General features: G+C 45.1%; 1 protein-coding gene across 2 annotated transcripts in view; it reads left to right on the forward strand.

The window, feature by feature from the left end:
• PIH1D2 (PIH1 domain containing 2) overlaps positions 1–25,134 on the forward strand; it is a 98,966-nt gene extending 73,832 nt beyond the window's left edge. Inside the window, exons 2-6 of one of the 2 annotated variants that reach the window (XM_063943231.1) lie at positions 10,805–11,014; positions 19,571–19,694; positions 20,992–21,225; positions 22,205–22,494; positions 24,687–25,134. In XM_063943231.1, the coding sequence (XP_063799301.1) occupies positions 10,832–11,014; positions 19,571–19,694; positions 20,992–21,225; positions 22,205–22,494; positions 24,687–24,821 (966 nt within the window). In that variant the 5' untranslated portion in view covers positions 10,805–10,831 and the 3' untranslated portion in view covers positions 24,822–25,134. The remainder of the gene's footprint in view (positions 1–10,804; positions 11,015–19,570; positions 19,695–20,991; positions 21,226–22,204; positions 22,495–24,686) is intronic. The other variant, XM_063943232.1, reaches the window with a different exon arrangement.
• Positions 25,135–25,958: the final 824 nt, after the last annotated feature.

Below are 25,958 nucleotides of genomic sequence, written 5' to 3' on the forward strand. Positions count from 1 at the left end.
CCAGGTAGTCCTAAATCTTTCTAGAGTGCCCAGCCTCCTTCGGAGCCCGCTATTCCCCATGGCCCTTTCGGAGTTCCCAGCATCCACTACGGACTACGAGAAATAGAATTACCGGTGAGTAAATTCTTATTTTCTATGCGTTTGCAGAATAAGTGTTTACAGTAAAATCTTACCTGCATTGCCACCATCTGCATCTCTTGGCAGTGTTGGATGTGGCCTGGCTGTGCTGCTTCTCTTTCGTACTGTAGAAATATGAAGAATGTCCTTATGAACATACTATTTTGTTGATATGTTTATGCAAATTCCTTATTGTGATGTAAACATATGTGGAACCTGATGAGAAGTAAACTAAACGATGCTTATGCTTTTCTGCCTGACTTCATTGGGTGTGTATACTTTAAATAAGAAACAATTTCACCAAATAATCCATACACAAAGGCGCATAATGCACAATATTATACTACTTAAAACCCAAACGTCGTAGCTTGACACAACCACAATATTGCACGCTAAGGTACCAATTTTTGATGCTAACAAGAAAACACTAGCCACAAATATCTGCAAAAAATTGTAAACATCAAAACCAAATATGCATGAAAAATCACATCAGGCACACAAAGGACAACCCAGAACAACACACAATAAACATAAATCCTATGAAATTGTCAAAAAAAAATACTTTGCATAAAACATATTCATCACACTTCTTTAAAATACACCTACAAACATTTACTTTTGACATAAAACACCAGAAAAAGGCCAAGGCAACCAGAGAAAATACTATACAAAGGATAAAAACATACATAATTGATATTAACACTACATCAGGCCTGGGCAATCTGTGGCTCTCCAGATGTAGTGAAACTACACATCCCAGCATGCCCTGCCACAGTTTTAGCATTCCCTAATAGCAAAACTGTGGCAAGGCATGATGGGACTTGTAGTTTTACAACAGCTGGAGAGCCACAGGTTGGCCAGGCCTGCACTACATCACCAACACATTAGAAGAATGAACCAACTTACAATCACAATTAGCTAGAAGACATTTCAGACAACTAAGGACAAAGCACAGATGTTTAAATTTTAAACAACAAGACAAATAACTCACCATCCTGCCTTGGCCGATCCGAATCCCGGACATGAGTCGCACCAACCACTTTTGGCGGAATGAGAGTACGCACAGGCTCCTCCCAATCCCGATAAGACGTTCGGAAGGGGTGTCCACCCCCGGTTTGGCGGGCTGATTTAGCCTCCTTGGCCATCTTCGCCTTGACATGGCGCTTTATGTCGTAGAAACGCTTACGACACGTGTCCTCGGTCCGCCTCACCACACCCTCACTATTAACAGCCGCAACGACCTTCCCCCACAGAACAGTCTTCCTGCGTGACGACACCTTTGCAGCATCATGGCCAAACAACTGCCGATGATGCCTCATCAGCTCCCGCACCAAAGCCATATTCTCAGCGTAGCTGAATTTAACATTGCGGCCCGTCTTTGTAGTGGTGCGTGGCTGCGGAGCAACAACACCATCACTCTCACTATTACTGGAGGCCGCAGCAGCAACCTCCCCCTCCTCCTCACTAACCTCCTCCACCTCACTAACCTCCTCCACCTCACTCACCTCCTCCCTCTCACTCACCTCCTCCACCTCACTCACCTCCTCCCTCTCACTCACCTCTGACTGGGACATAATCAGGACAAACAACAAATAACACTGAGAAAAAAAACAGTAAACACACTCCTCCACTACCACTACACACCACACACCAAACACACACACACACTCACTCACTCACTCACAAACAATGACAATAGACGTAAAAAAAAATGACAAAAAAATAGACATACTTTTAAATAACTACACAACAAGTATGACAATACTACTTACACACACAGTACAGCACTCAACAATCGAACATAACCTCCTCAAATCCTCCACAAACTCAAAAAAACTCACCAACTCCTAACACACCTTCCTCTCACCTCTCCACTAGCTAAACCCACGAGGTTCGGACGGTATGGGGCGTTTTTATAGTAATGTGCACAGACACTCCTCCATCACGAATCAAACCAATCACGGACGAGTGACAAAAACGAAACTTAGAAAAAAAACGCGGCCGGGAACGGATAAACACTGCCGTAACAGAAATGTGACGCAGTCGTAAAAAAAAAACCTGAGAACACGGCCGCAAAACCACAAAATCGGCCGCATTCTAGCTTACAAAACCACGAATTACATCGACATCGGAAAACAAGAAAAATACAAATACGGCAGCTTAGTAAATTAGGCGTAAAATTTTCAAAAAGTTGCAAAATCACACATTCGATGTCATTCGTGATGATTCTCCCTCCAAATCGGCACAAATACGAATTTTAGTAAATTTACCCCAGTGTGTGTGCACTTTCACTCATCCATGTTGTTTATTTGGGACAGACTCAGACACATACACAGAATAATAGCAGTACAGGTTGAGTATCCCATATCCAAATATTCCGAAATACGGAATATTCCGAAATACGGACTTTTTTGAGTGAGAGTGAGATAGTGAAACCTTTGTTTTTTGATGGCTCAATGTACACAAACTTTGTTTAATAGTTATTCAAAATATTGTATTAAATGACCTTCAGGCTGTGTGTATAAGGTGTATATGAAACATAAATGAATTGTGTGACTGTAGACACACTTTGTTTAATGCACAAAGTTATAAAAAATATTGGCTAAAATTACCTTCAGGCTGTGTGTATAAGGTGTATATGTAACATAAATGCATTCTGTGCTTAGATTTAGGCCCCATCGCCATGATATCTCATTATGGTATGCAGGGCCGGTGCTAGGGTGTTCGGCGCCCCCCTGCAAACTATAAATTTGCGCCCTCCAATATTCCTTTAGCGCGCGCCGGGAAAAGGGTTGTGGTCTCACAAGTAAGGGGCATGGCCACACAGTAGTACCCCCATTTAAAATTACGCCACAATGTAGTACAATTTTATTAATCTTATACGTAATGCCCCACCCGTAGTAGTAGCGTCCTTATATGCAATGCACCCCAGTAATAGTAGCATCCTTATACAAAATGCCACCCAGTAGTAGTAGCGTCCTTATACGTAGTGCACCCCCAGTAGTAGTAGCGTTCTTATACGTAATGCCCCCAGTAGTAGTAGCGTCCTTATACGTAATGCCCCCCACAGTAGTAGTAGCGTCCTTATACGTAGTGCACCCCCAGTAGTAGTAGCGTCCTTATACGTAATGCCCCCCACAGTAGTAGTAGCGTCCTTATACGTAATGCCCCCCAGTAGTAGTAGCGTTCTTATACGTAATGCCCCCCACAGTAGTAGTAGCGTCCTTATACGTAGTGCACCCCCAGTAGTAGTAGCGTCCTTATACGTAATGCCCCCCAAAAGTAGTAGCGTTCTTATACGTAATGCCCCCCACAGTAGTAGTAGCGTCCTTATACGTAATGCCCCCCAGTAGTAGTAGCGTCCTTATACGTAATGCCCCCCACAGTAGTAGTAGCGTCCTTATACGTAATGCCCCGCCAGTAGTAGTAGCGTCCTTATACGTAGTGCACCCCTGTAGTAATAGCGTCCTTATATGTAATGCCCCTCCCAGTAGTAGTAGCGTTCTTACATGTAATGCCCCCCCAGTAGTAGCGTCCATAAAGCGCACGCACAGACATACCTCACACACGCACACACAATTCACACATATATACACACACATACACACCCACCATATACACACATGTCACATACACACTTCAAGTTCTCTCTCACCCTCCACTTACCTAAGCCAGTCTCCCTCTGTACAGCAGCCTGGTCCGTGTAGCTCCGCCCCCTTCCGGCCCGTGTAGCTCCGCCCCCTTGTGTCCTGTACTCGGCGCTGTCACAGGTGAGGTGAGGGGAGGTGAGGGAAGGGAAGGGAGGAAGCTTTTCATGCTGCAGGTGCCCGCTGCCAGTGCCTGTCATACAGTGACAGACACAGCACTGGCAGCAGCAGCAGTGGGGACAGGACGGCGCAGCAGGGAAGGAATGCAGAGCAGGGGGAGCGCCTCTCCGTCCCAGCGCCTCCCTGCACTGCATCCCTTCGCTGAGCGGGTAGCGCCGGGCCTGATGGTATGCAATTATTCCAAAATACGGAAAAATCCCATATCCAAAATACCTCTGGTCCCAAGCATTTTGGATAAGGGAGACTCAACCTGTACTAGGATGTTGTTTAGAGTTCTGTACTTTTTTATTTATATAAATGAATCTTTGTGTAAGTATTGTTTTATAGTTACAGTGCATCCGGAAAGTATTCACAGCGCTTCACTTTTTCCACATTTTGTTATGTTACAGCCTTATTCCAAAATTGAATAAATTTATTTTTTCCCTCAAAATTCTACACACAATATCCCATAATGACAACATGAAAAAAGTTTATTTGAGATTTTTGCAAATTTAATAAAAATAAAAAAAATGAAGAAATCACATGTGCATAATTATTCACAGCCTTTGCTCAATACTTTGTTGATACACCTTTGGCAGCAATTACAGCCTCAAGTCTTTTTGAATATGATGCCACAAGCTTGGCACGCCTATCTTTGGGCAGTTTCGCCCATTCCTTTTTGCTGCGCCTCTCAAGCTCCATCAGGTTAGATGGGAAGCCTTGGTGCACAGCCATTTTCAGATCTCTCCAGAAATGTTCAATCGGATTCAAGTCTGAGCTCTGGCTGGGCCACTCAAGGACATTCACAGAGTTGTCCTGAAGGCACTCCTTTGATATCTTGGCTGTGTGCTTAGTAGAGATGAGCGGGTTCGGTTCTGAGAACCGAACCCTACTGGACTTCACGCTCTGAGCCCGGTTCCGAGTCAGGCTCGGGTTTTCCCGCTTGACTCGGAAACCCGAACGAGGCAAAACGTCATCATCCCGCAGTCGGATTCTCACGGGATTTGGATTCCATATAAGGAGCCGCGCGTCGCGGCCATTTTCACTCCAGTCTCGGAGAGTGTATTGAGAGGACGTGTCCCCAGTGTCTATGTGGGCGGGAAAGTGGGGTGGCGAGTCTTGTGCTGTGTAGTGCTGCTAAGTCCAGTCCAGTGTAGTCAGTGTATTGTGCTGCATCAGTCCAGCCAGTCACAGTGTTGGTGTCCTCTGCTGCTATATGTCCCCAGTGCTGCTGGCTGCTGTATAAGTCCCTTGCATTTTTGCTGTGTTGTCTTGCATCAGACCAGGGGTAGTGTCTTGTGCAGCATCAGTCCAGTAACCAGTCATAGTGGTGGTGTCCTCTACTGCCATATATCCAGTGTAGCTGTATAAGTCCTTTTCAGTGGTGCTGTGTTGTCCTGCATCAGACCAGGGGTAGTGTCTCTCTTGTGCAGCATCAGTCCAGTGACCAGTCACAGTGGTGGTGTCCTCTGCTGCCATATATCCAGTGTAGCTGTATAAGTCCTTTTCAGTGGTGCTGTGTTGTCCTGCATCAGACCAGTGGTAGTCTCCTGGCCATCAGTCATTCCAGTGACGAGGCAGTCACAGTGGTATACGCTGCTGCTATATGTCCACTGCTACAGTATTATAATAACAACAACAAGTCCCTTACAGTGTTGTTGTGTTGTGCTGCATCAGACCATTGGTAGTGTCCTGGCCATCAGTCATTCCAGTGACCAGGCAGTCACAGTGGTAAACGCTGCTGCTATATGTCCACTGCTGCCGTATGATAATAATAACAACCACAAGTCCCTTACAGTGTTGTTGTGTTGTGCTGCATCAGACCAGTGGTAGTGTCCTGGCCATCAGTCATTCCAGTCATTCCTATGCCGCATATTGTCTATTATAACTCCCAAAAAATAATGGAGAACAAAAATTTGGAGGATAAAATAGGGAAAGATCAATAACCACTTCCGCCTAGTGCTAAAGCTGCTGCCACTAGCCATGACATAGACGATGAAATGCTATCAACGTCGTCTGCCAAGGCCGATGCCCAATGTGATAGTAGATGGTATGTAAAATCCAAAAAGCCAAAGTTCAGTAAAAAGACTCAAAAAAAGAAATTTAAATAATCTGAGAAGAAATGTAAACTTGCCAATATGCCATTTACGACATGGAGTGGCAAGGAACGGCTGAGGCCCTGGCCTATGTTCATGGCTAGTGGTTCAGCTTCACATGACGATGGAAGCCCTCATCCTCCCGCTAGAAAAATTAAAAGAGTTAAGCTGGAAAAAGTACAGAAAAGAACTGTGCGTTCTGAGATGGTATCACAAATCCCCAAGGAGAGTCCAAGTGTGTCGGCGGTTGCGATGTTTGACCTTCCCAACACTGGACGGGAAGAGATGGCTCCTTCCACCATTTGCACACCCCCTGCAAGTGCTAGAAGGAGAACCCACAGTCCAGTTCCTGATATTGAAATTGAAGATGTCATTGTTGAAGTACACCAGGATGAGGATATGGGTGTCGCTGGCGCTGAGGAGGCAGTTGACTATGAGGATTCTGATGGTGATGTGGTTTGTTTAAGTCAGGCACCGGGGGAGACACCTATTGTCCGTGGAATGAAGAAGCCCATTGTGATGCCTGGGCAAACTACCAAAAAAGCCACCTCTTCGGTGTGGAATTATTTCTCCACAAATCCGGACAACAGGTGTCAAGCCATCTGTTGCCTCTGTCAATCTGTAATAAGTAGGGGTAAGGATGTTAACCACCTAGGAACATCCTCCCTTATACGTCACCTGCAGTGCATTAATCATAAGTCAGTGTCAAGTTGTGAAACTTTGGGTAAGAGCGTAAGCAGTTCACTGACACCTAAATCCCTTCTTCCTCCTGTATCCAAGCTCCTGCAAGCTACACCACCAACTCCCTCAACGTCAACTTCCTCCTCAGTCAGGAACGTCAGTAGTCCTGGAGGCCATGTCACTGTCAAGACTGAGGAGTCCTCTCCTAACCGGGATTCCTCCGGAGATCCTTGAGTGGTACGCCTGCTGTTGCTGCCGCTGCTGTTGTTGCTGCTGAGAGTCGATCGTCATCCCAGAGGGGAAGTCGGAAGACCACTTGTACTACTTCCAGCAAGCAATTGACTGTCCAACAGTCCTTTGTGAGGAAGATGAAATATGACAGCAGTCATCCTTTTGCAAAGTGGATAACTGAGGCCTTGACAGCTATGTTGGTGTTAGACGTGCGTCCGGTGTCCACCATTAGTTCGGTGGGACTTACAGAATTGTTTGAGGTACTGTGTCCCCGGTATCAAATCCCATCTAGGCTCCACTTCTCTAGGCAGGCGATACCGACAATGTACACAGACGTCAGAAAAAGAGTCACCAGTGTCCTACAAAATGCGGTTGTGTCCACTTAACCACGGACATGTGGACAAGTGGAACAGGGCAGACTAAGGATAATATGACTGTAACAGCCCACTGGGTAGATGTATGGCCTCCCACAGCAACAACAGCAGCGGCACCAGTAGCAGCATCTCGCAAACGCCAACTCGTTCCTAGGCAGGCTACGCTATGTATCACCGCTTTCCGTAAGAGGCACACAGCTGACAACCTCTTACGGAAACTGCGGAACATCATTGCAGAATGGCTTACCCCAATTGGACTCTCCTGGGGATTTGTGATATCGGACAACGCCACCAATATTCTGCGTGCATTACATCTGGGCAAATTCCAGCATGTCCCATGTTTTGCACATACAATTAATTTGGTGGTGCAGAATTTTTTTTAAAATGACAGGGGTGTGCAGGAGATGCTGTCGGTGGCCCGAAAAATTGCGGGCCACTTTTGCCATTCTGCCACCGCGTGCCGAAGACTGGAGCGCCAGCAAAACACTCCTGAACCTGCCCTGCCATCAACTGAAGCAAGAGGTGGTAACGAGGTGGAATTCAACACTCTATATGCTTCAGAGGATGGAGGAGCAGCAAAAGGCCATTCAAACCTATACATCCACCTACGATATAGGCAAAGGAGGGGGAATGCACCTGACTCAAGCGCAGTGGAGAAGGATTTCCGTCTTGTGCAAGGTTCTCAAACCCTTCGAACTTGCCACATGTGAAGTCAGTTCAGACACTGCCAGCTTGAGTCAGGTCATTCCCCTCATCAGGCTTTTGCAGAAGCAGCTGGATAAATTGAAGGAGGAGCTAAGACGGAGCGATTCCGCAAAGTATGTGGGACTTGTGGATGGAGCCCTTCATTCTCTTTGCCAGGATTCAAGGGTGGTCAGTCTGTTGAAATCAGAGCACTACATTTTGGCCACCGTGCTCGATCCTAGGTTTAAAGCCTACGTTGTATCTCTCTTTCCAGCAGACACAAGTGTGCAGAGGTGCAAAGACCTGCTGGTTAGTAAATTGTCAACTCAAGCGGAACGTGGCCCGTCAACAGCTCGACCTTCAATTTCTCCCGCGACTGGGGTTGCAAGGAAAGGATAAGATTTCCTAGCCCACCCGCTGGCGGTGATGCAGGGCAGTCAGGAGCGAAAGCTGACATCTGGTCCGGACTGAAGGACCTGCCAACGATTACTGACATATCTACTGTTACTGCATATGATTCTGTCACCATTGAAAGAATGGTGGAGGATTATATGAGTGACAGCATCCAAGTAGGCATGTCAGACAGTCCGTATGTATACTGGCAGAAAAAAGAGTCAATTTGGATGCCCTTGCACAAACAGGTTTTATTTTGCCTAAGTTGCCCCCGCTCCAGTGTGTACTCCGAAAGAGTGTTTAGTGCAGCCGGTAACCTTGTCAGCGATCGTCGTAGAAGGTTACTTCCACTAAATGTGGAGAAGATGATGTTCATCAAAATGAATTATAAATTCCTCCGGGAAGACTTTTACCAGCAATTGCCTCCAGAAAGTACACAGGGACCTGTGATGGTGGATTCCAGTGGGGACGAATTATTACTCTGTGAGTAGGAGGATGTACACAGTGAAAGGGGTGAGGAGTCAGAGGGTGAGGATGAGGTCGACATCTTGCCTCTGTAGATCCAGTTTGTGCAAGGAGAGATTGATTGCTTCTTTTTTGGTGGGGGCCCAAACAAACCAGTCATTTCAGCCACAGTCGTGTGGCAGACCCTGTTGCTGGAATGATTGGTTTGTTAAAGTGTGCATGTCCTTTTTATACAACATAAGGGTGGGTGGGAGGGCCCAAGGACAATTCCATCTTGCACCTCTTTTTCTTCTTTGCATCTTGCTGTTTGGGGACTAGTTTTTTTAAGTGCCATCCTGTCTGCCACTGCAGTGCCACTCCTAGATGGGCCAGGTGTTTGTGCCGCACACTTGTGTCGCTTAGCTTAGTCATCCAGCTACCTCATTGCACCTCTTTTTCTTCTTTGCATCATGTGTTGTTTGAGGCCTATTTTTTAAATCTGCCACTCATCATGTGCTGTTTGGGGACTAGTTTTTGAACAGTGCCATCTTGTCTGCAACTGCAGTGCCACTCCTAGATGGGCCAGGTGTTTGTTCCGCACACTTGTGTCGCATAGCTTAGTCATACAGCCACCTCGGTGCAACTTTTAGGCCTAAAAACAATATTGTGAGGTGTTCAGAATAGACTGAAAATTAGTGGAAATGGATGTTATTGAGGTTAATAATACCATAGGAGCAAAATTACCCCCAAATTCTGTGATTTTAGCTGTTTTTATGTTTTTTTCAAAAATCATCCAGATCCAAAACCAAAACCAACACACGAAAGGGTGGTTTTGGCAAAACCAAGCCAAAACCAAAACACGAAAGTGGAATTAGAACCAAAACACAAAACATGAAAAGTGCCAGCCGCACATCTCTAGTTCGGGTCGTTGTCCTGCTGAAAGATGAACCATCGCCCCAGTCTGAGGTCAAGAGCGCTCTGGAGCTGGTTTTCATCCAGGATATCTCTGTACATTGCTGCATTCATCTTTCCCTCTATCCTGACTAGTTTCCTAGTTCCTGCCGCTGAAAAACATCCCAACAGCATGATGCTGCCACCACCATGCTTTACTGTAGGGATGGTATTGGCCTGCTGATGAGCTGTGCTTGGTTTCCTCCAAACATGACGCCTGTCATTCACGCCAAAGAGTTCAATCTTTGTCTCATCAGACCAGAGAAGTTTGTTTCTCATGGTCTGAGAGTCCTTCAGGTGCATTTTGGCAAACTCCAAGCGAGCTGCCATGTGCTTTTTACTAAGGAGTGGCTTCCATCTGGCCACTCTATCATACAGGCCTGATGGTGGATTGCTGCAGAGATGGTTGTCCTTCTGGTAGGTTCTCCTCTCTCCACAGAGTAATGCTGTAGCTCTGACAGAGTGACCATCGGGTTCTTGGTCACCTCCCTGACAAGGCCCCTTCTCCCCCGATCGCTCAGTTTAGACAGACGGCCAGCTTGGTTTGTGCTCAGACATGCACTGTCAAGTGTGGGACCTTATATAGACAGGTGTGTGCCTTTCCAAATCATGTCCAATCAACTGAATTTACCACAGGTGGACTCCAATTAAGCTGTAGGAACATCTCCAGGATGATCAGTGAAAACAGGATGCACCTGAGCTCAATTTTGAGCTTCATGGCAAAAGGTGTGAATACTTATGTACATGTGATTACTTAGTTTTTTATTTTTTATAAATTCACAAAAATCTGAAAAAAACTTTTTTCACGTTGTCATTATGGGGTATTGTGTGTAGAATTTTGAGGGAAAAAATGAATTTATCCCATTGTGGAATAAGGCTGTAACATAACAAAATGTGGAAAAAGTGAAGCGTTGTGAATACTTTCTGGATGCGCTGTATGTTTTAGCTGTATTGGGTTTTCTGTCGAATATTCAAGCCAAGTGATATACTTTACGTGTTATATTACTTTCTCTATGTTTCCATTTAGCAGGTTCCTTAGGTTCCCAAAAACAAGATGGATCGCAAACTCTCCCCAGACGAGCTGTTGAGTCAGGTCAATCAGTTTTGGGGCATGTTGGATGATATGGTGGAGAATAGTCCAGAGAGCTACCAGAAGTTTATACAGCAGCACATGAAGGAAGGACAGGAGTTATTGGTTCCCCCAGAACCACACTTGTGCTTCCAAACTAAAATATTGGTAAGGTTTCCTATGGTATATAGGTCTATAAATTGTGAAGTAAATTACATTTATTGTGTGGCCGTAATAGGGGTTATTATACCTCTAGGACAATGTGATATTATATATATTTTTAATAAAACTACTTGATTTTTTTATGTTACCCTCAAGATCTAATTTCAATTTTGATCAATTTTCAAGATCTCATTTCAATTTTGATCAAACATAATCTATTTGTTTTGGATGAGTGTGAAAGAGAAATTAGCTCACTGGGCAAAAAATTGCAGTATTGGGAACAGGACCATCATTTCCAGAAGTGCTTTGAAAGGAATAAAAAGGACCTTGAAACTTTTGAGAAAGAGGTCATTGAGAGGAAATGTAATAAATTTAGCCGTGACAAAAGGGACTTTGCCACGGGCACTTTCTTCAGGTGGAAGCGTCCTCCCAAAACTCAAACACATAACCCAAGAGAATATTATTACTCGTCCTCAGACCTTGAGTCATCAGAACTAGAAGAAGATAGTAGAGATTACCGCCTGAGTAGGAGATCCCCCTCCCCTGCATTGAGTGGTCCAACACCCTCCACACCTCATCTTCATCCTCCACATGTTTTTTAGAACAAGGGCAGGGTACCCAAAAGGAGGAAAACAAGGAGGGGCAAGGGGACCAAGGAGAGGAAGAGAACGCTCCACATGAGAGTCACCCATGCCTCAAAGACAGTACTCGCGAAGCAGGAAGAGGAACTAGTTTCTGATGATAGGGTGGATGATCTGAGGATCATTAACCTCACGGATACAGAGTTAACATCCACTCAGAGAACAATTCTGAAAAAAGGCCTGACTTTCTCTCCAACCTCACGGTTCAATAGATTTCGGTGGGGGAAGGATCTCCACCCATTTGGTCGAAACTTACTCCTGAGGAAGTTTTTTGCCAATCAAGTAGAAAAAAGAGATTCTTTGACCTTTCATCTGGGCTTACCTCCATGGATTTGACTCAGGAGGACATGAGGGTATTACAAGATCTAGAAGAGCAAGCCGAGAATTCTGCAACTCCAGATACCTTTTGGACAGACACCAAAGACCAGTCTGCAAGCGTTAGTCAACCTTCTTTCCTCAAATCAATATTTGTCCTCAAGTACAAATTTTTCTGGATATGGTAGCGATCGACTTTGACAAACTTGAAAATGTCACCAAAAGTAATAGAATCTGTATGAATATCTCCAAAGAAGAAAAGCAAGCCTTGGAGGAAATACAGCGATGGGACCACGTTATTATAAAAACCCTCTGATAAAGGAGGTAAAGTGGTACTATCGCCAAATGAAATGTACTTGAGAGAAGTAATAAGACAACTGGGGGATACCTCCTGCTACAGACTTTTGATGTTCAATACGACAGAGAGTTTCCTCACACTCTACAATAGGCTTATAGAGGAGAATCTACATAAAGGAACAATAACCAAACAAGAATCGGAATTTCTGACTGTCCTAAACCCCAGGATCCCCACATGTTATGTACTTCCGAAAGTACACAAGGATGCTAGAAATCCCCCTGGAAGACCAATCGTCTCAGGGATCGAAAGCTTGACAGAGAAAGCAAGCAGTTTCGTGGATTTACATCTAAGGAAACATGTTGTCAGTTTACCTTCGTATCTGGGAGATACAACTGACGTTCTTAAAAAAAACTACATGGTATTAGGCTAGAGGACAACCAATGGCTGATATCTCTCGACGTGGAGTCACTATATACATCCATAGGGGGTGGTCTTCAGTTTGCCGGCTGTCGGGATCCCGGCACACAGTATACAGGTGTCGGAATCCCGACACCCGGCTTACCGACACTTTTTCTCCCTTTTGGGGGTCCATGACCCCCCTGGAGGGAGAATAGATAGCGTAGCGTGGCGAGCGCAGAGAGCCCGCAAGGGGCTCATTTGCACTCGCCCAGCTGTCGGTATGCCAGTGGTCGGGATTCCGGCGCCGGTATGCTGGCCGCCGGGAGCCCGGCCGCCGGCATACACCTACTACACCCTCCATAGAACACACAGATGGTTTACATGCCATCAAGTATTTCCTAAACATGGAGGAACATAGTGACTTCAATGATTTTGTGGTTGATCTCCTGGATTTCATCCTACATAAGAATTACTTTACATTTGACAACAAATATTATCTTTAGGTAAGGTGCACAGCGATGGGGGCTACTTGTGCCCCTACCTACGCGAATCTGTTCTTGGGGTGGTGGGAGAGAGAGGTGGTCTTCTTGGAACAACTAGAAGAGTACACGATGCACATCTCCCAATGGCTTCACTATATAGATAATATATTCGTCATATGGGATGGAAGTGCAGAAGAATTCCATGGATTCATCAACTTACTTAATAAGAACTCCCTGAACCTAAGATTGACATATGAGATGAGCTCAGACAATATATCCTTTCTGGATCTCCGAATATCCAAAGACAAGAATGGAGAACTCATTACTGATTTGTCCAGAAAGATGACTGCAACGAACAGTGTACTCCATAAAACCTGCTGTCACTTTACCCCTAACCATTGCTAATATCCCAAAAGGGTAATTCCTGAGACTCAGGAGAAATTTTTCAAGTAACAGGATTTTTCTAAAACAATGTGAAGACCTCAGTACCAGACTTAAGAACAGAGGGTATAGCAACCACCTTATCAAGAGGGCAAGAGGACAAATAGGGAGACTTTAGTATTCCCTAACCAGAAAGAGAAGGAAGATCCAGGACAAATCAGGTTTATTGGAGACTTTTGTCAGGAGTGGAAACAGGTCAAAGCCATAATCAACAAACATTTACCTATCTTACGGCTAGACCAAGATCTTAAACAGTCTTTGGGTACAGAAGTTCAAATTAGCTGGCTCAGGAGTAAGAATCTGAAAGATACATTAGTACAAAGTCACTTTGAGAGAACTCAAAGGAAACCACCCATCTTGAAGGGTACTTACCCGTGCGGTGATTGCAAGGCTTGCCAGTACATCCGGAAGACGAATAAAGTACCGAATAGACATGGAAAGACAGTCACTCTGAGAGACTACATGAACTGTAAAACAGTGGGGTTGATCTACTGTTTGCAGTGCCCTTGTGACTATAGGTAGGTAGGAATGACTACGAGAGCACTGAAAGTACGGGTGCTTGAACGTGTGACTAATATTCGGAACGCTCGAAACGACATGGGGAAGATGAAAAAAATCACCTCCATCTGCCTGCGTTAGGGCAACTTTATATGCCATAATAGGCTGTGATTATATTGTTTTATTGCTAAAAATGTTCAAAATAAATTGCTATATATTTTAATTTAGTTTTACTTGGTTGTACTCAATGATATCTATGATATCCTCAGCATTAGCATACAAGATGTTTGCACAATAAGTATTTAAAAAATAAGTTATAAGAATAGGCACCCCCTGAGAAACACCATTTAGATACCTTTTTTGACTTAAAGCTAACAAACTAAAAGGAATGCTCCTTTCAGATATCCCTGTAAAACAGCTAGGTCCAGGTGGAGCAAGTGTCCTCACCCCTGAGGAGGTCTGGAGGTGAGGAGACTTGCTCCACCTGGACAAAACGCGTTGGATATTTGTGGCTGGATGCTAACCCTCAGATAAGTGAAAGACCTTTTTTAACTGATGTATGAGCAACTACTAGCAGTCTTGAAGTGCTCCTAAACTGTTGTTTTACACTACAGATGGGTCCACATTTATCTTGACCTTTAATAGGATTATGTGTGCTTTTTTTAAATGTTTTTATGTATTTTGGATCTTCATTAAATATATGAAAAAAAGTCTTGGTGGTGTCAGCAACACTGAGAGGATCACAAAGAAAAGAGTATGAGATAAGCTGTTTTTGGTTGATCACATGGTACGGGTTCACTTATAACCTCATTTCACACATGTGGTGTCTATACTACATTATTTGCACTAAGAAGCACTCTTGTTTATTTTCTGTTACACACACACACACACACACACACACACACACACACACACACACACACATACATACATACATACATACATACATACATTATGTGGGAAGGGGCATCATAGCATGGGCTTTCTCTGGGATCAATCCTGTCATGTCCCTTTCCCGAGAGGCATGCGCCTTATGTCCGTATTGGAAAAATGGGGGGGGGGGGGGCAATTCTCTCTCTGGCACAGGGCACCAAAAAGTCTAGTTACGGCTCTGGCAAGGAGCACATGTGGGCAAGGGCATAGCTGCCATAGGTGCCGGGAGTGCAGCTGCTATGGGGCCCAGAGCTGAGAGTGGCCCATCTTCCCTGTCAAAGTTACATGTGCTATATACATTTCTCTTACGTCCTTGGGGATACTGGGAATCCATTTAGTACCATGGGGTATAGATGGGTCCACTAGGAGCCTTGGGCACTTTAAGAATTTGATAGTGTGCGCTGGCCCCTCCCTCTATGCCCCTCCTACCAGACAGAAATTTGCCCGGACGAGCCGGTCACGTCGCTGGAGTTTTCTGCATTTATTTTATCTGTTTGTTATTTTCAGGCAGGACTGAATGGCACCAGCCTGTCTGCTTCGTGGGACTTAGGGGGGGGGGGGACGACCCAACCTCTTGAAGGGTTAATGGTCCCATTCCCCGCTGACAGGACACTAGCTCCTGTGGGAACTATTTGCAAGCCCCACCACTGCGAGCGTACATTCCCGCAGCACGCCGCCACCGCTAACAGAGCCAGAAGAAAGAAAAGTGGTGAGTACTAAGCCGGCATCCCAGTTAGTGGGTCGCCGGCCATTATAGCGGCATGAGGGTACGGAGACATATGGCTTCTACATGGGGCGGCTGGGTCTCCAGACTCAGTACACAGTGCAGACCACCGCTTCTGAGGGGGGCAAACTGAGTCTCAGTACACTGTACACAGTACCCACACTGGCATACACAAACTTAAAAGGGGGCTAACTCAATTTTAGGCACAAAATTACCTCAGCCAGTATAAAAAAAGAGCGGGAAGACCGAGAAGTTGTCCTTCCAATAAACATTTTGGAACTCTGGGCAATCTACAATGCCCTTCTGCAGGCCTCATCTCTACTTCGGAATCAGGCCATTCAAGTCCAGTCGGACAATGTAACGGCAGTAACATACATAAACCGACAGGGCAGAATGAAAAGCAGAGCAGCAATGTCAGAGTTGTAAAGAATTCTCCTCTGGGCGGAAAAACACGCCGTGGCATTGTTGGCGGTCTTCATTCCAGGAGTAGACAACTGGGAAGCAGACTTCCTCAGCAGACACAACCTGCACCCGGGGGAGTGGGGCCTCCACCCGGAGGTGTTCCGGTGGTTGACACGTCGGTGGGGATATCCACAGATCGACATGATGGCTTCTCGACTCAACAAGAAGCTCAAGCGGTATTGTTCCAGGTCGAGAGATCCACAAGCAGTGACGGTAGACGCTCTGACAACTACATGGGTCTACCAGCTGGTATATGTGTTTCCTCCACTTCCTCTGATCCCAAGAATTCTAAAGAGAATAAAAAGGGAAAAGGTTCTAGCAATCCTCATTGCTCCGGACTGGCCTCGAAGGGCTTGGTACGTGGATCTTCTCGAGATGCTAATCGAAGATCCGTGGCCTCTACCTCTTCGCGAGGATCTTCTGCAACAGGGCCCATTCATCTATCACTTACCGCGGCTAAGTTTAATGGCACGGAAGTTGAACGGCTGATTCTAGCCAGGAGAGGGGTACCTGACAGGGTCATTCGAACTATGATCCAAGCCAGAAAGGGGGTAACGTCTAAACATTACCACCGTATATGGAAGAAGTATGTCTCTTGGTGTGATAGCAAACCATATTCTGTGGTGGAATTTCATCTGGGATGGCTCCTGCTTTTTCTGCATTCGATAGTGGATGTGAGCCTACGCCTAGGTTCCATTAAAGTCCAGATTTCGTCCTTGTCTATTTACTTTCGGAAACAATTGGCTTCTCTCCCTGAGGTCCAGACATTCTTGAAAGGTGTTCTGCACATCCAGCCTCCCTTCGTGCCACCCACACTACCTTGGGATCTCAATTTGGTGCTGCAGTTCCTCCAATCGGACTGGTTTGAACCATTACAGGAGGTTGACGTAAAGTACCTTACATGGAAGACCGTCACACTGTTGGCCTTGGCTTCAGCAAGACGTGTGTCTGAGCTAGGGGCATTGTCTCACAAGACTCCCTACTTAATTTTCCATGAGGACAGAGCTGAACTCAGAACTCGTCAACAATTTCTTCCTAAAGTGGTGTCCGTGTTTCACATCAACCAACCTATTGTGGTTCCGGCTTTTACGGACACCTCTGCTACTTCAAAGTCTTTGGATGTTGTGAGGGCTTTGAAGGTGAAAGAGAACAGCTCGTCACAAGAAATCAGACTCGCTGTTCGTTCTTTATGATCCCAATAAAATTGGGGTTTTGCTTCAAAGCAGTCTATTGCACGCTGGATCAGGCTCATTATCCAGCATGCTTATTTAACAGCAGGATTGCCGGTTCCAAAATCTGTACAGGCCGACTCTACTAAGTCGTTGGGTTCTTTTTGGGTGGCTCCCGGGGTGTCTCGGCATTACAGCTCTACTGAGCAGCTACTTGGTCAGGTCCGAACACGTTTGCAAAGTTTTACAAGTTCGATACTTTGGCCTCTGAGGACCTTCAGTTTGGTCAATCAGTTCTGCAGGAACCTCAGCACTCTCCCACCCAGTTTGGGAGCTTTGGTACTTTCCCATGGTACTAAATGGATTCCCAGTATCCCCAAGGACGTAAGATAAAATAAGATTTTAATTACCTACTGGTAAATCCATTTCTCGTAGTCCGTAGGGAATACTGGTCGCCCGCCCGATGCTTCGTTCTTCCTGCACTGTTACTTAGTTAAGTATTCTGGTTGGTTCAGCTGTTGCTGTTCATGTTTCAAGTTTGGTTAGCATGGCTTTCCTCTTGTTCTGTGTGTGCTGGTTCGTAATCTCACCACTGTCCTGATCTGTCCTTCTCTCAAAGTATGTCCGTCTTCTCGGGCACAGTTTCCTAGACTGAATCTGGTAGGAGAGGCATAGAGGAAGGAGCCAGCGCACACTATCAAATTCTTAAAGTGCCCAAGGCTCCTAGTGGATCTGTCTATACCCCATGGTACTAAATGGATTCCCAGTATCCCCTATGGACTACGAGAAAAGGATTTACCGGTCGGTAATTAAAATCCTATTTTTTCACCATTGAGTGGTACAAAGGGGCCCTTACAAACGTTTACCTTGTGGTCTGCAATACGTCTTAAGGTGGGTACACACTAATAGATATATCTGCAGATATATCTATGGACGGATCGGGCAGTGTGCTGTGCATACACACTGCCCGATCCGTCGGGGACTGACGTCATGAACTGGGCGGGCGTGTACACACGCCCGCCCAGTTCAGCTGTCAATCACCGCCGGCCGCCGCAGCATGTGTACGGGCGGTCGGCCGACCGCAACCGTACACACACAGCGACGCGCCAATATATCGGTAGATATATTGGCCGTCGGCTGTGCTGCGCGGCCAACGCGATACGTCTGTGAACGACGGAGTTCACAGACGTATCGGCCGTACACACTGGCCGACGGTCCCGCGATATATCGGCCGTTCAAGAGAACGGCCGATATATCGACCAGTGTGTACGGGCCTTAAGTATGCCCCTGGACGTTCCCATTGTAATGTGTTATAAAATGAACTGGAGGGAATGATAATGTTTAATAATATGAACTGGGGCACTGTATTGTGGCACAATATGAAGTGGAGGCACTATAGCGTTGCATAATGTCAACTGGGGGCACTATAATGTGGCATAATAAAAACTGGGGAAACTATGTCATAATGTGAATTGGGGGTACTGTGAAGTAGGCAGGCAGAAGTGTGGAGTGAGCTGAATTTAGAGATTTAGGGAGGAGATTAGGCTGTGGCTTATATATATAGGCATATCCATAATGGGTGCAATGTGTGCGATGCACACGGGCCCCTGGGACCATGGGGGGGCCACACTGCACCCATATATTATACTTATCCCTCCGGAGTCCAATTTGGACCTTGTAGGCGAAATGGAGCAAGTGTAGGGCCAGGCTGAAAGGTGAGGCAGATGCAGCATCAGTTTGGATAGATTACAGTGGAAAGTGGAAGGTTTTGGTAATCCAGATAAGATGGAGTTGTCCAGTCAACAGATGGGGGTCTTGGTTCTGATCCTGGGGGTATTACAAAAGTGGGAACATTGCGACTAGAGGAGGGCATGAATGTGGGGTTTAAAAGAGAGCGCTAAAATCAAGGACAACTAAGCAATGGACAGATTGTGTTCTTATGGCTAGTGAAAGGGAGGGATGTGAGGGGCAGGTGAATGGGAAGGGGATGAGTTGCTTACACATGTTCAGTTTCAGGGTAGTGTTGGGACAGACAGGAGGATATAGCAGAACTGCATCTATAGACATAGGTGAGGAGATCGAGGACTGGGTAGGGAAGTGTATTTGCTTTATGAATATACTGTACGTATTTATTTAATGATTTTTGTCTCCAGATAATTATATTACATATTGTCATTATTGAATATAACTACATTTGCAGGATCCAGGGGAGAGATTGCTATTCATTAACATCTGTAAATGGAAAAGGGTCCCAGCTCCCAAGTCTGATGCAGATCCTGTGCCTCTGGTTGCTGGGACATTCCAGGAGGTTTCTGAAGGAACTGGTGAGTCCATCATAGTGACCATGTGCACTGCAGCCTGCCATGGGAATGTCTGTATGGGCCGTTCTGCCTTGTGTAAGGTACACATACTGTGTGATCTGGTGCACGCTGCCTTATTTGGAATAAATCTCTTTCAGAGTCACTTCCAACATGTGTCATCATCTGAGACCATCGGCGGGATGTAATGGAGTCTGAGATCGCCAGAGATGCAGTATGCCGGCCAATATCTGGCATTTTTTAAAAGGGGCAATCATTTACAAGGCAAAACCATGCCTTGTAAGTGCTGGTCCCTTTAAATCTGAGATTGGCCGGCATCCCGCACTTCCAGCTAACTCAGACTCCATTACATCCTGCCGCATGACATCATCACCATAATTGTCATTTGCACTCCACAGTAATCAATGGATCTTGGGAGGTGATTCAGACCTGATCGCTGGGCTGCTAACTTTGCTGTCCTGCGTTGAGATAGTCGTCGCCTCCAGGGGGAGTGTAAATTCACTGTGCAAGTGTGCGATCGCATGTGTACACCGAGCCTCAAAAATCCACTGTGTGCAGTCTGTGCGCAGCCCAGGACTTACTCCTACAGTGCGGTCACATCAGGCTGATCGGGGCTGGAGCTGACGTCACGCACCCTCCCCGAAAACGCATGGACACGCCTGCGTTTTCCCTTGAGACTCCAGTAAACTGTCAGTTACCACCCACAAACGCCCTCTTCCTGTCAATCACCTTGCGAACGCCCGTGTGAATGAAATTGTCACACCATCCTGTCGCTGAACGGCGATGCCTGTTGTTGGCCGACGTGCATGCGCATTGCGGTGCATACGCATGCGCAGTTTATTGCTGATCGCCGGAAAAAACGCACAGCAGCGATCAGGTCTTAATCATCCCCTTTGTTGTGTTCGCTACCCAAACAGCTGTTAGGGATCCACTTACCTCCGATCTAGCATGTCCTTATATTAAAGATTTCACCTTCATAAGTAAATGAAACCAAACATTACCAAATATCCATTGTACACAGAACAGAGATGATGATCAGTAAAAGTGTCTATCATTTGTGTGGCCGGCTACTGTGTATGTACAAGAGCTATACAACTAAGCTTTGCTGGTTGTACTCCTGCTTACCAGCCAATCTGTAGCCCTTTATCTATCACATTGTTGTCAAAGGTATAATCTGCCCTTCTGCGTACTCACACTGATATTTATTTTACGTTGTCATCTATGAGTGTCTATGTAGGTAAAGGCTTGCAGATTGTCATTCAGGCGACTGCACTCATTATAAACTCCTCTGCTTTTCCGCTAGTGGCCGACATTGCCTATAGCCCAGAGATACTGAAGAGAGCAGACTGTGACCCGGTAGAACAGGACCAGCTCATCCGACTGGCTATGAAATACATTGAACAGCAGCACAAAGTCACCCTTTGCCACTCTTACCACATTGCTCCATTTAAACTAAAGGGCAACTTACAGCAAATGAGAAACCGTCTTGAAGGGAGACCGAAGAAGCCAACAAACACAAAGAAAAAAACAGAAGGAGGTATCTACACTTCTATATTTTTGAAGGAGAGCTTCTATTTGAATATTCATATTGAAAGAAAGCATTTTGTATTACAACCCTGCAGTAGTGTCCACATATAGCCACTGTTGTCAGTTGTGGAGCTGCTACCACCAGTAGAGGTGCAGAGGCTTTGTGGCATGGCACAGAGGCCCTTGCTCTGTTCTGCCCTTATCTGGGCATGTGCCATTCCCTGCAAACAGGAGATGAATCTTCTGCATTTTCGGGGCGGCTACGTGACGTCACACGCAGCTGCTCCGATCTAAAAAATGGCGGTAGATCTCCTGCATATGCAGCCTAGCTGCGGCTGCAGAGGATTGTCCACAGGTGCTGCGACCGCAATTTAATTGCGGTCGCGGCACCTGTGGACAACCCTCTACAGCCGCTGGGTAGGCCATTCTGCATGCTGGGCAGTCCCCAGCATGCGAAAGAACAGATTGCAGATTCTTTTTATCAGAAGCTGTAATCTGTACTGATTAACCACCTTAGTACATATCTCTCTGTTGCATCTGCCCATGTGTTATATATAGTGCTGGCAGTTTCATGTGATTTGTGTATAACCGATACCCAGCAATCACTGTAAACAAACTTTTACTAAACTGTCCTCACAGTGATGTGAACATCTGGCTCCCAAACGCCACGTGTCCACATTAGTTAGTATTGAGCAGATTATTTTAGCTGATACCCGTGGTATTGCTTCTAGCCCTTTGTCTTCATCAGTATTTCCAAAAATTGTATATCTTTAGGGACCAACTACTCCTGTGACCTAGGCAATAACAGTTTGTGTCATGTTCTGGGGCTTCAGTAATTGTGTAAAAGTAATTCCAGGATCATGATCAGAGTGTTTCAGAAATCTAGTAGAGGATGAGCACTTTGGAAAGATAATTTTATGTCTATGTGTAGAGAACGACAGACAGATACGCGACCACATTTAAACCATTTGTATCCTTTGTCCTTTCAGTTGCTGACAGGCCTTTACTGGACCAATTAAAAAACATAGCAGTGACCGGAAAAGAGGAAGAACCCACCCTCCCCATTCACATAACGAAAGACACTAATAGCAGGCCTGTGAAAGCCGGCCTGATAGAGGTGATCTCTACTACAGAGCTGGATGAGGAAGACCTACTTTCTCCACCACAACATGAGCTGTCTGTCACTAAGGATGAGTCTGGGAAGCCACATAAAGTAATCCTAACGGCTGAATTACAAGGGGTTCGCTCAGTTTCTGGCTGCGACCTAAGTGTGTCCAAGGTAAGAGGAGAAAGGGGGTTATCAGGGCTGTATCTAGGGATCTGCACATCCTGGGCAAAGAGAAGGACTTGAATCACTAGAACTTCCATAACAACTGCATCACAGTGTCATGATGTTGCGCTCACTACACTTCTGGGCCACAACATCATGGAGGCTCTGGAACAGGGACCAGAGCTTGGAGATGGAGCAAATAGCAAGGCTGGGAAATGTATGATATGCCTCCCCAGTGTCAGTGGCTGCTAGTCTCTCAAGGGCTAAAATGGTTTACTAAACCGGTTGGTGCCCCTTGTCAACTGACGCCCCTGGTGAGTGCCATCCTGGCCAACCAGTAGTTACACACTGGTGGTTATACGTGAAGACATATTGAATGACCACAGTTCATAAGCAAAGTGAAGTCCAAATGCAGGGTAATATTGCAGGTTTAAAGTAGGTTTGTTTTACCCTTTACAGATTGCTTATAGCAGTGGTTCCCAAACTTTTTTGAATCACGGTTCCCTAGAGCAGTAGAATGTTTTTCAAGGAACCCCTAGGCCAGAAGTTTCTTATTGAGAAATTTAGAAAGAAATATTAAATTAGGTAACTTGTGTCATCTTTAAGTTCAGTAGTGTGGTGGGGGACAGGATTCACTTCTGTTTGTCCGCATAGTTTCTGATTGACAGCCACCAGCCCATGTTTTGCCTATTACATTGACCATAAATAATCTGAGTTGGTCCTGGACATGAAAACGGCGTTGGAACTGGAGGTGATAGGATTTATTGAGCACCGTGGTCACTGTACAAAGCTGCATTAGTCATTCCCGGGTGTAGTATGTGATGCCGGCGGTCGGGCTCCCGGCAGCCAGCATACCGGCGCCCGAATCCTGACCGCCGGCATACAGTCAGCTGGGCGAGCGCAAATGAGCCCCTTGCGGGCTCGCTGTGCTCGCCATGCTGCGGGCACGATGCTATCTATTCTCCCTCCAGGGGGGTCGTGGACCTCCAAGAGGGAGAAAAGATGTTGGTATGCCGGCGGTCGGGATACCGGCGCAGGTATGGTGACCATCGGGAGCCCGGCTCCCCGGCAACCTGAAGACCACCCGTCATTCCCACCTGATTGCATGTTAGAAAAGGTTCCAAATATGCAGCAACTTTCATTATGTGCTTGCGTTTTACACTGGAAGTTTATAATGAAAGAGAAAATAATAAAATAGAACAAATAGCTTTATTCCCAATTATGCAAACCACTCGAGTGTTGAGTCATGTTTTTTATAAAATGCTGCTTTCTTTATATACATGAACATATTTATCAAGCTCTAAAAGGATCAGCATAGATTTTCCAATTGACATCATTATGTAAAGTTCTGACAAGCTATACTGTATATAAAACCATAAAAAGTTATTTTGTGAAACCAAATTCTAGTAAAAAATATTGGTTTAAAGTCATGAAAAAAATGGTCGTAATAGTAAATGAAACTATCAAATCAAAATGGATACACTGAAATAGTGGAATTGTCATTGAAAGTAAATGTTCACATCTGATTGGAAGAGATTCAAAATTTATCAATAGAATTTTTGGGTGAAGCAAAACATTAAACCATTAAAATTAGATCTGGCAAATTTTACTTTAAAGGTTGTAACATAAAATAATTCAAAGAGAATATTAGTTTTCTATGTTGTAATGAGGCACAATAGTCAAACATTTATTTGGGGCTGTAAAACAGGAATCAAATCACCATGTATTTCTATACTTATGAACTACTTGTTTATGTGAATGAACATAAAAACATTTCGGCACAACACAACTTGGGAACTCAATTAGCCACGGTAAATTACCACAGCTAATTGATCGATTTATCCTTGATAGCCAGCATTATTGGGGATTATGTTTCATCTGCCCGGAAGCAGGAAAACCAAAATCAGTGATAAGTGCCGTTTTTTTACAGCCGTGATCACGAAAACACAGGGATTCGGAATAAGTTTCTGGATCCCTTGGTTTTCACATGAAAGCAGGTACATTTTACCACAAAAAAAGCAGGCTTTAATTGGATTGCCATTGGACGAAAAAGCCTGTTTTTTTTTTTTTTGCTGTAAAAATTACTGCGATCAATTGAATTTCCAAGTGTGTTGTGAACTGACTGATAACACAGTAAGGTATTATGATGTTTGTCATAGGAAACCTTCAGCATAATTAATAAACATCTATTTGTTTTTCAGAAAGATTTGATGCTGGAGGTCCCTGGAAGGTACAAACTGCACTTAGATCTACCCGAGGTGGTCAATGAGGAAACAGTCACCGCAAAATACAACAAAGCAAATAAGACTTTGACCGTCACCATGTTTGTGTTATAATCCCACCACCGGACCTATCCACAGCACACAAGCAATGACCTGGTCTTTCTGCTCAGATCTCTATGCCCATAGCCATGTGAATAATGACAGTGTTGTTCTTGAACAATAGATGATAGCTGGGGTGGGGGGCAATATTTATTAAATGGACAAACAGTATTGAGCAAGTTCTGTTCCAAATATGGCAGCTCTCACAATGCAAGTTTACCGTTAGTTAAAAGTCTATGATCAAATTATATTCTCTGAAGAAAATAAACCAAGCTTGTATATTGTAAGGATGATAAATCTCATCTAAATGAAACTAATGTTTCTCAGAGTGTCCGCTCTTGCTTGATGTTACCACCTCGGTCAAATGACTACTGGAAATTGCTATGGCTTATACTGATAGACAATTTACTTTCCTCTAGTCACCAGCAGAAAATGGGTAAAGCTGATAGATAGATAGATAGATAGATAGATAGATAGATAGATAGATAGATAGATAGATAGATAGTTTTTCAATATGCCTCTAGAGCAGGCATTCCCAACCACAGTCCTCAAGGCACACCAACAGTGCAGGTTTTAGTGATATCCAGTATGCAGCACAGATGGTTAAATCAAAATAACTGAGCTACTAATTAAGTCACCTGTGCTGGAGCCTGGATATCACTAAAACCTGCACTGTTGGTGTGCCTTGAGGACTGTGGTTGGGAATGCCTGCTCTAGAGGGTGTATACATAGAGCTCCTCCTTTCCGTCAGGGGGAGAAGTATCAAACCTTGGAGAGAGAAATTCTGTTAAATGACAGATACAAGCTGAGTGGTTGGTACTGTAGGGTCTATGTACTAAGCCTTGGAAAGTGATAATGTGGAGAGAGATAAAGTACCAGCCAATCAGCTACTAACTGCCATGTTACAGGCTGTGTTTGAAAGAGGACATTTAGGAGCTTGTTTGTTGGTACTTTATCTCTCTTCAAGGCTTAATAAATACACCTCTTTATCTCTCTTCAAGCTTTGATACAGCTACCCCCCAGTGACTTTCTATGCTGTCTCAAAAATCCTAAATCTCAGAAACAACAAGTGGGAAACGTCGAATGCCGCGGACTATTTAGAAGAAAAGTAATTATCAGTGAGTAAGTCCCACGGTTTTATTCTTCAATATC

This window comes from Pseudophryne corroboree, chromosome 10 (assembly GCF_028390025.1).
Source record: "Pseudophryne corroboree isolate aPseCor3 chromosome 10, aPseCor3.hap2, whole genome shotgun sequence".
NCBI lineage: Eukaryota > Metazoa > Chordata > Amphibia > Anura > Myobatrachidae > Pseudophryne > Pseudophryne corroboree.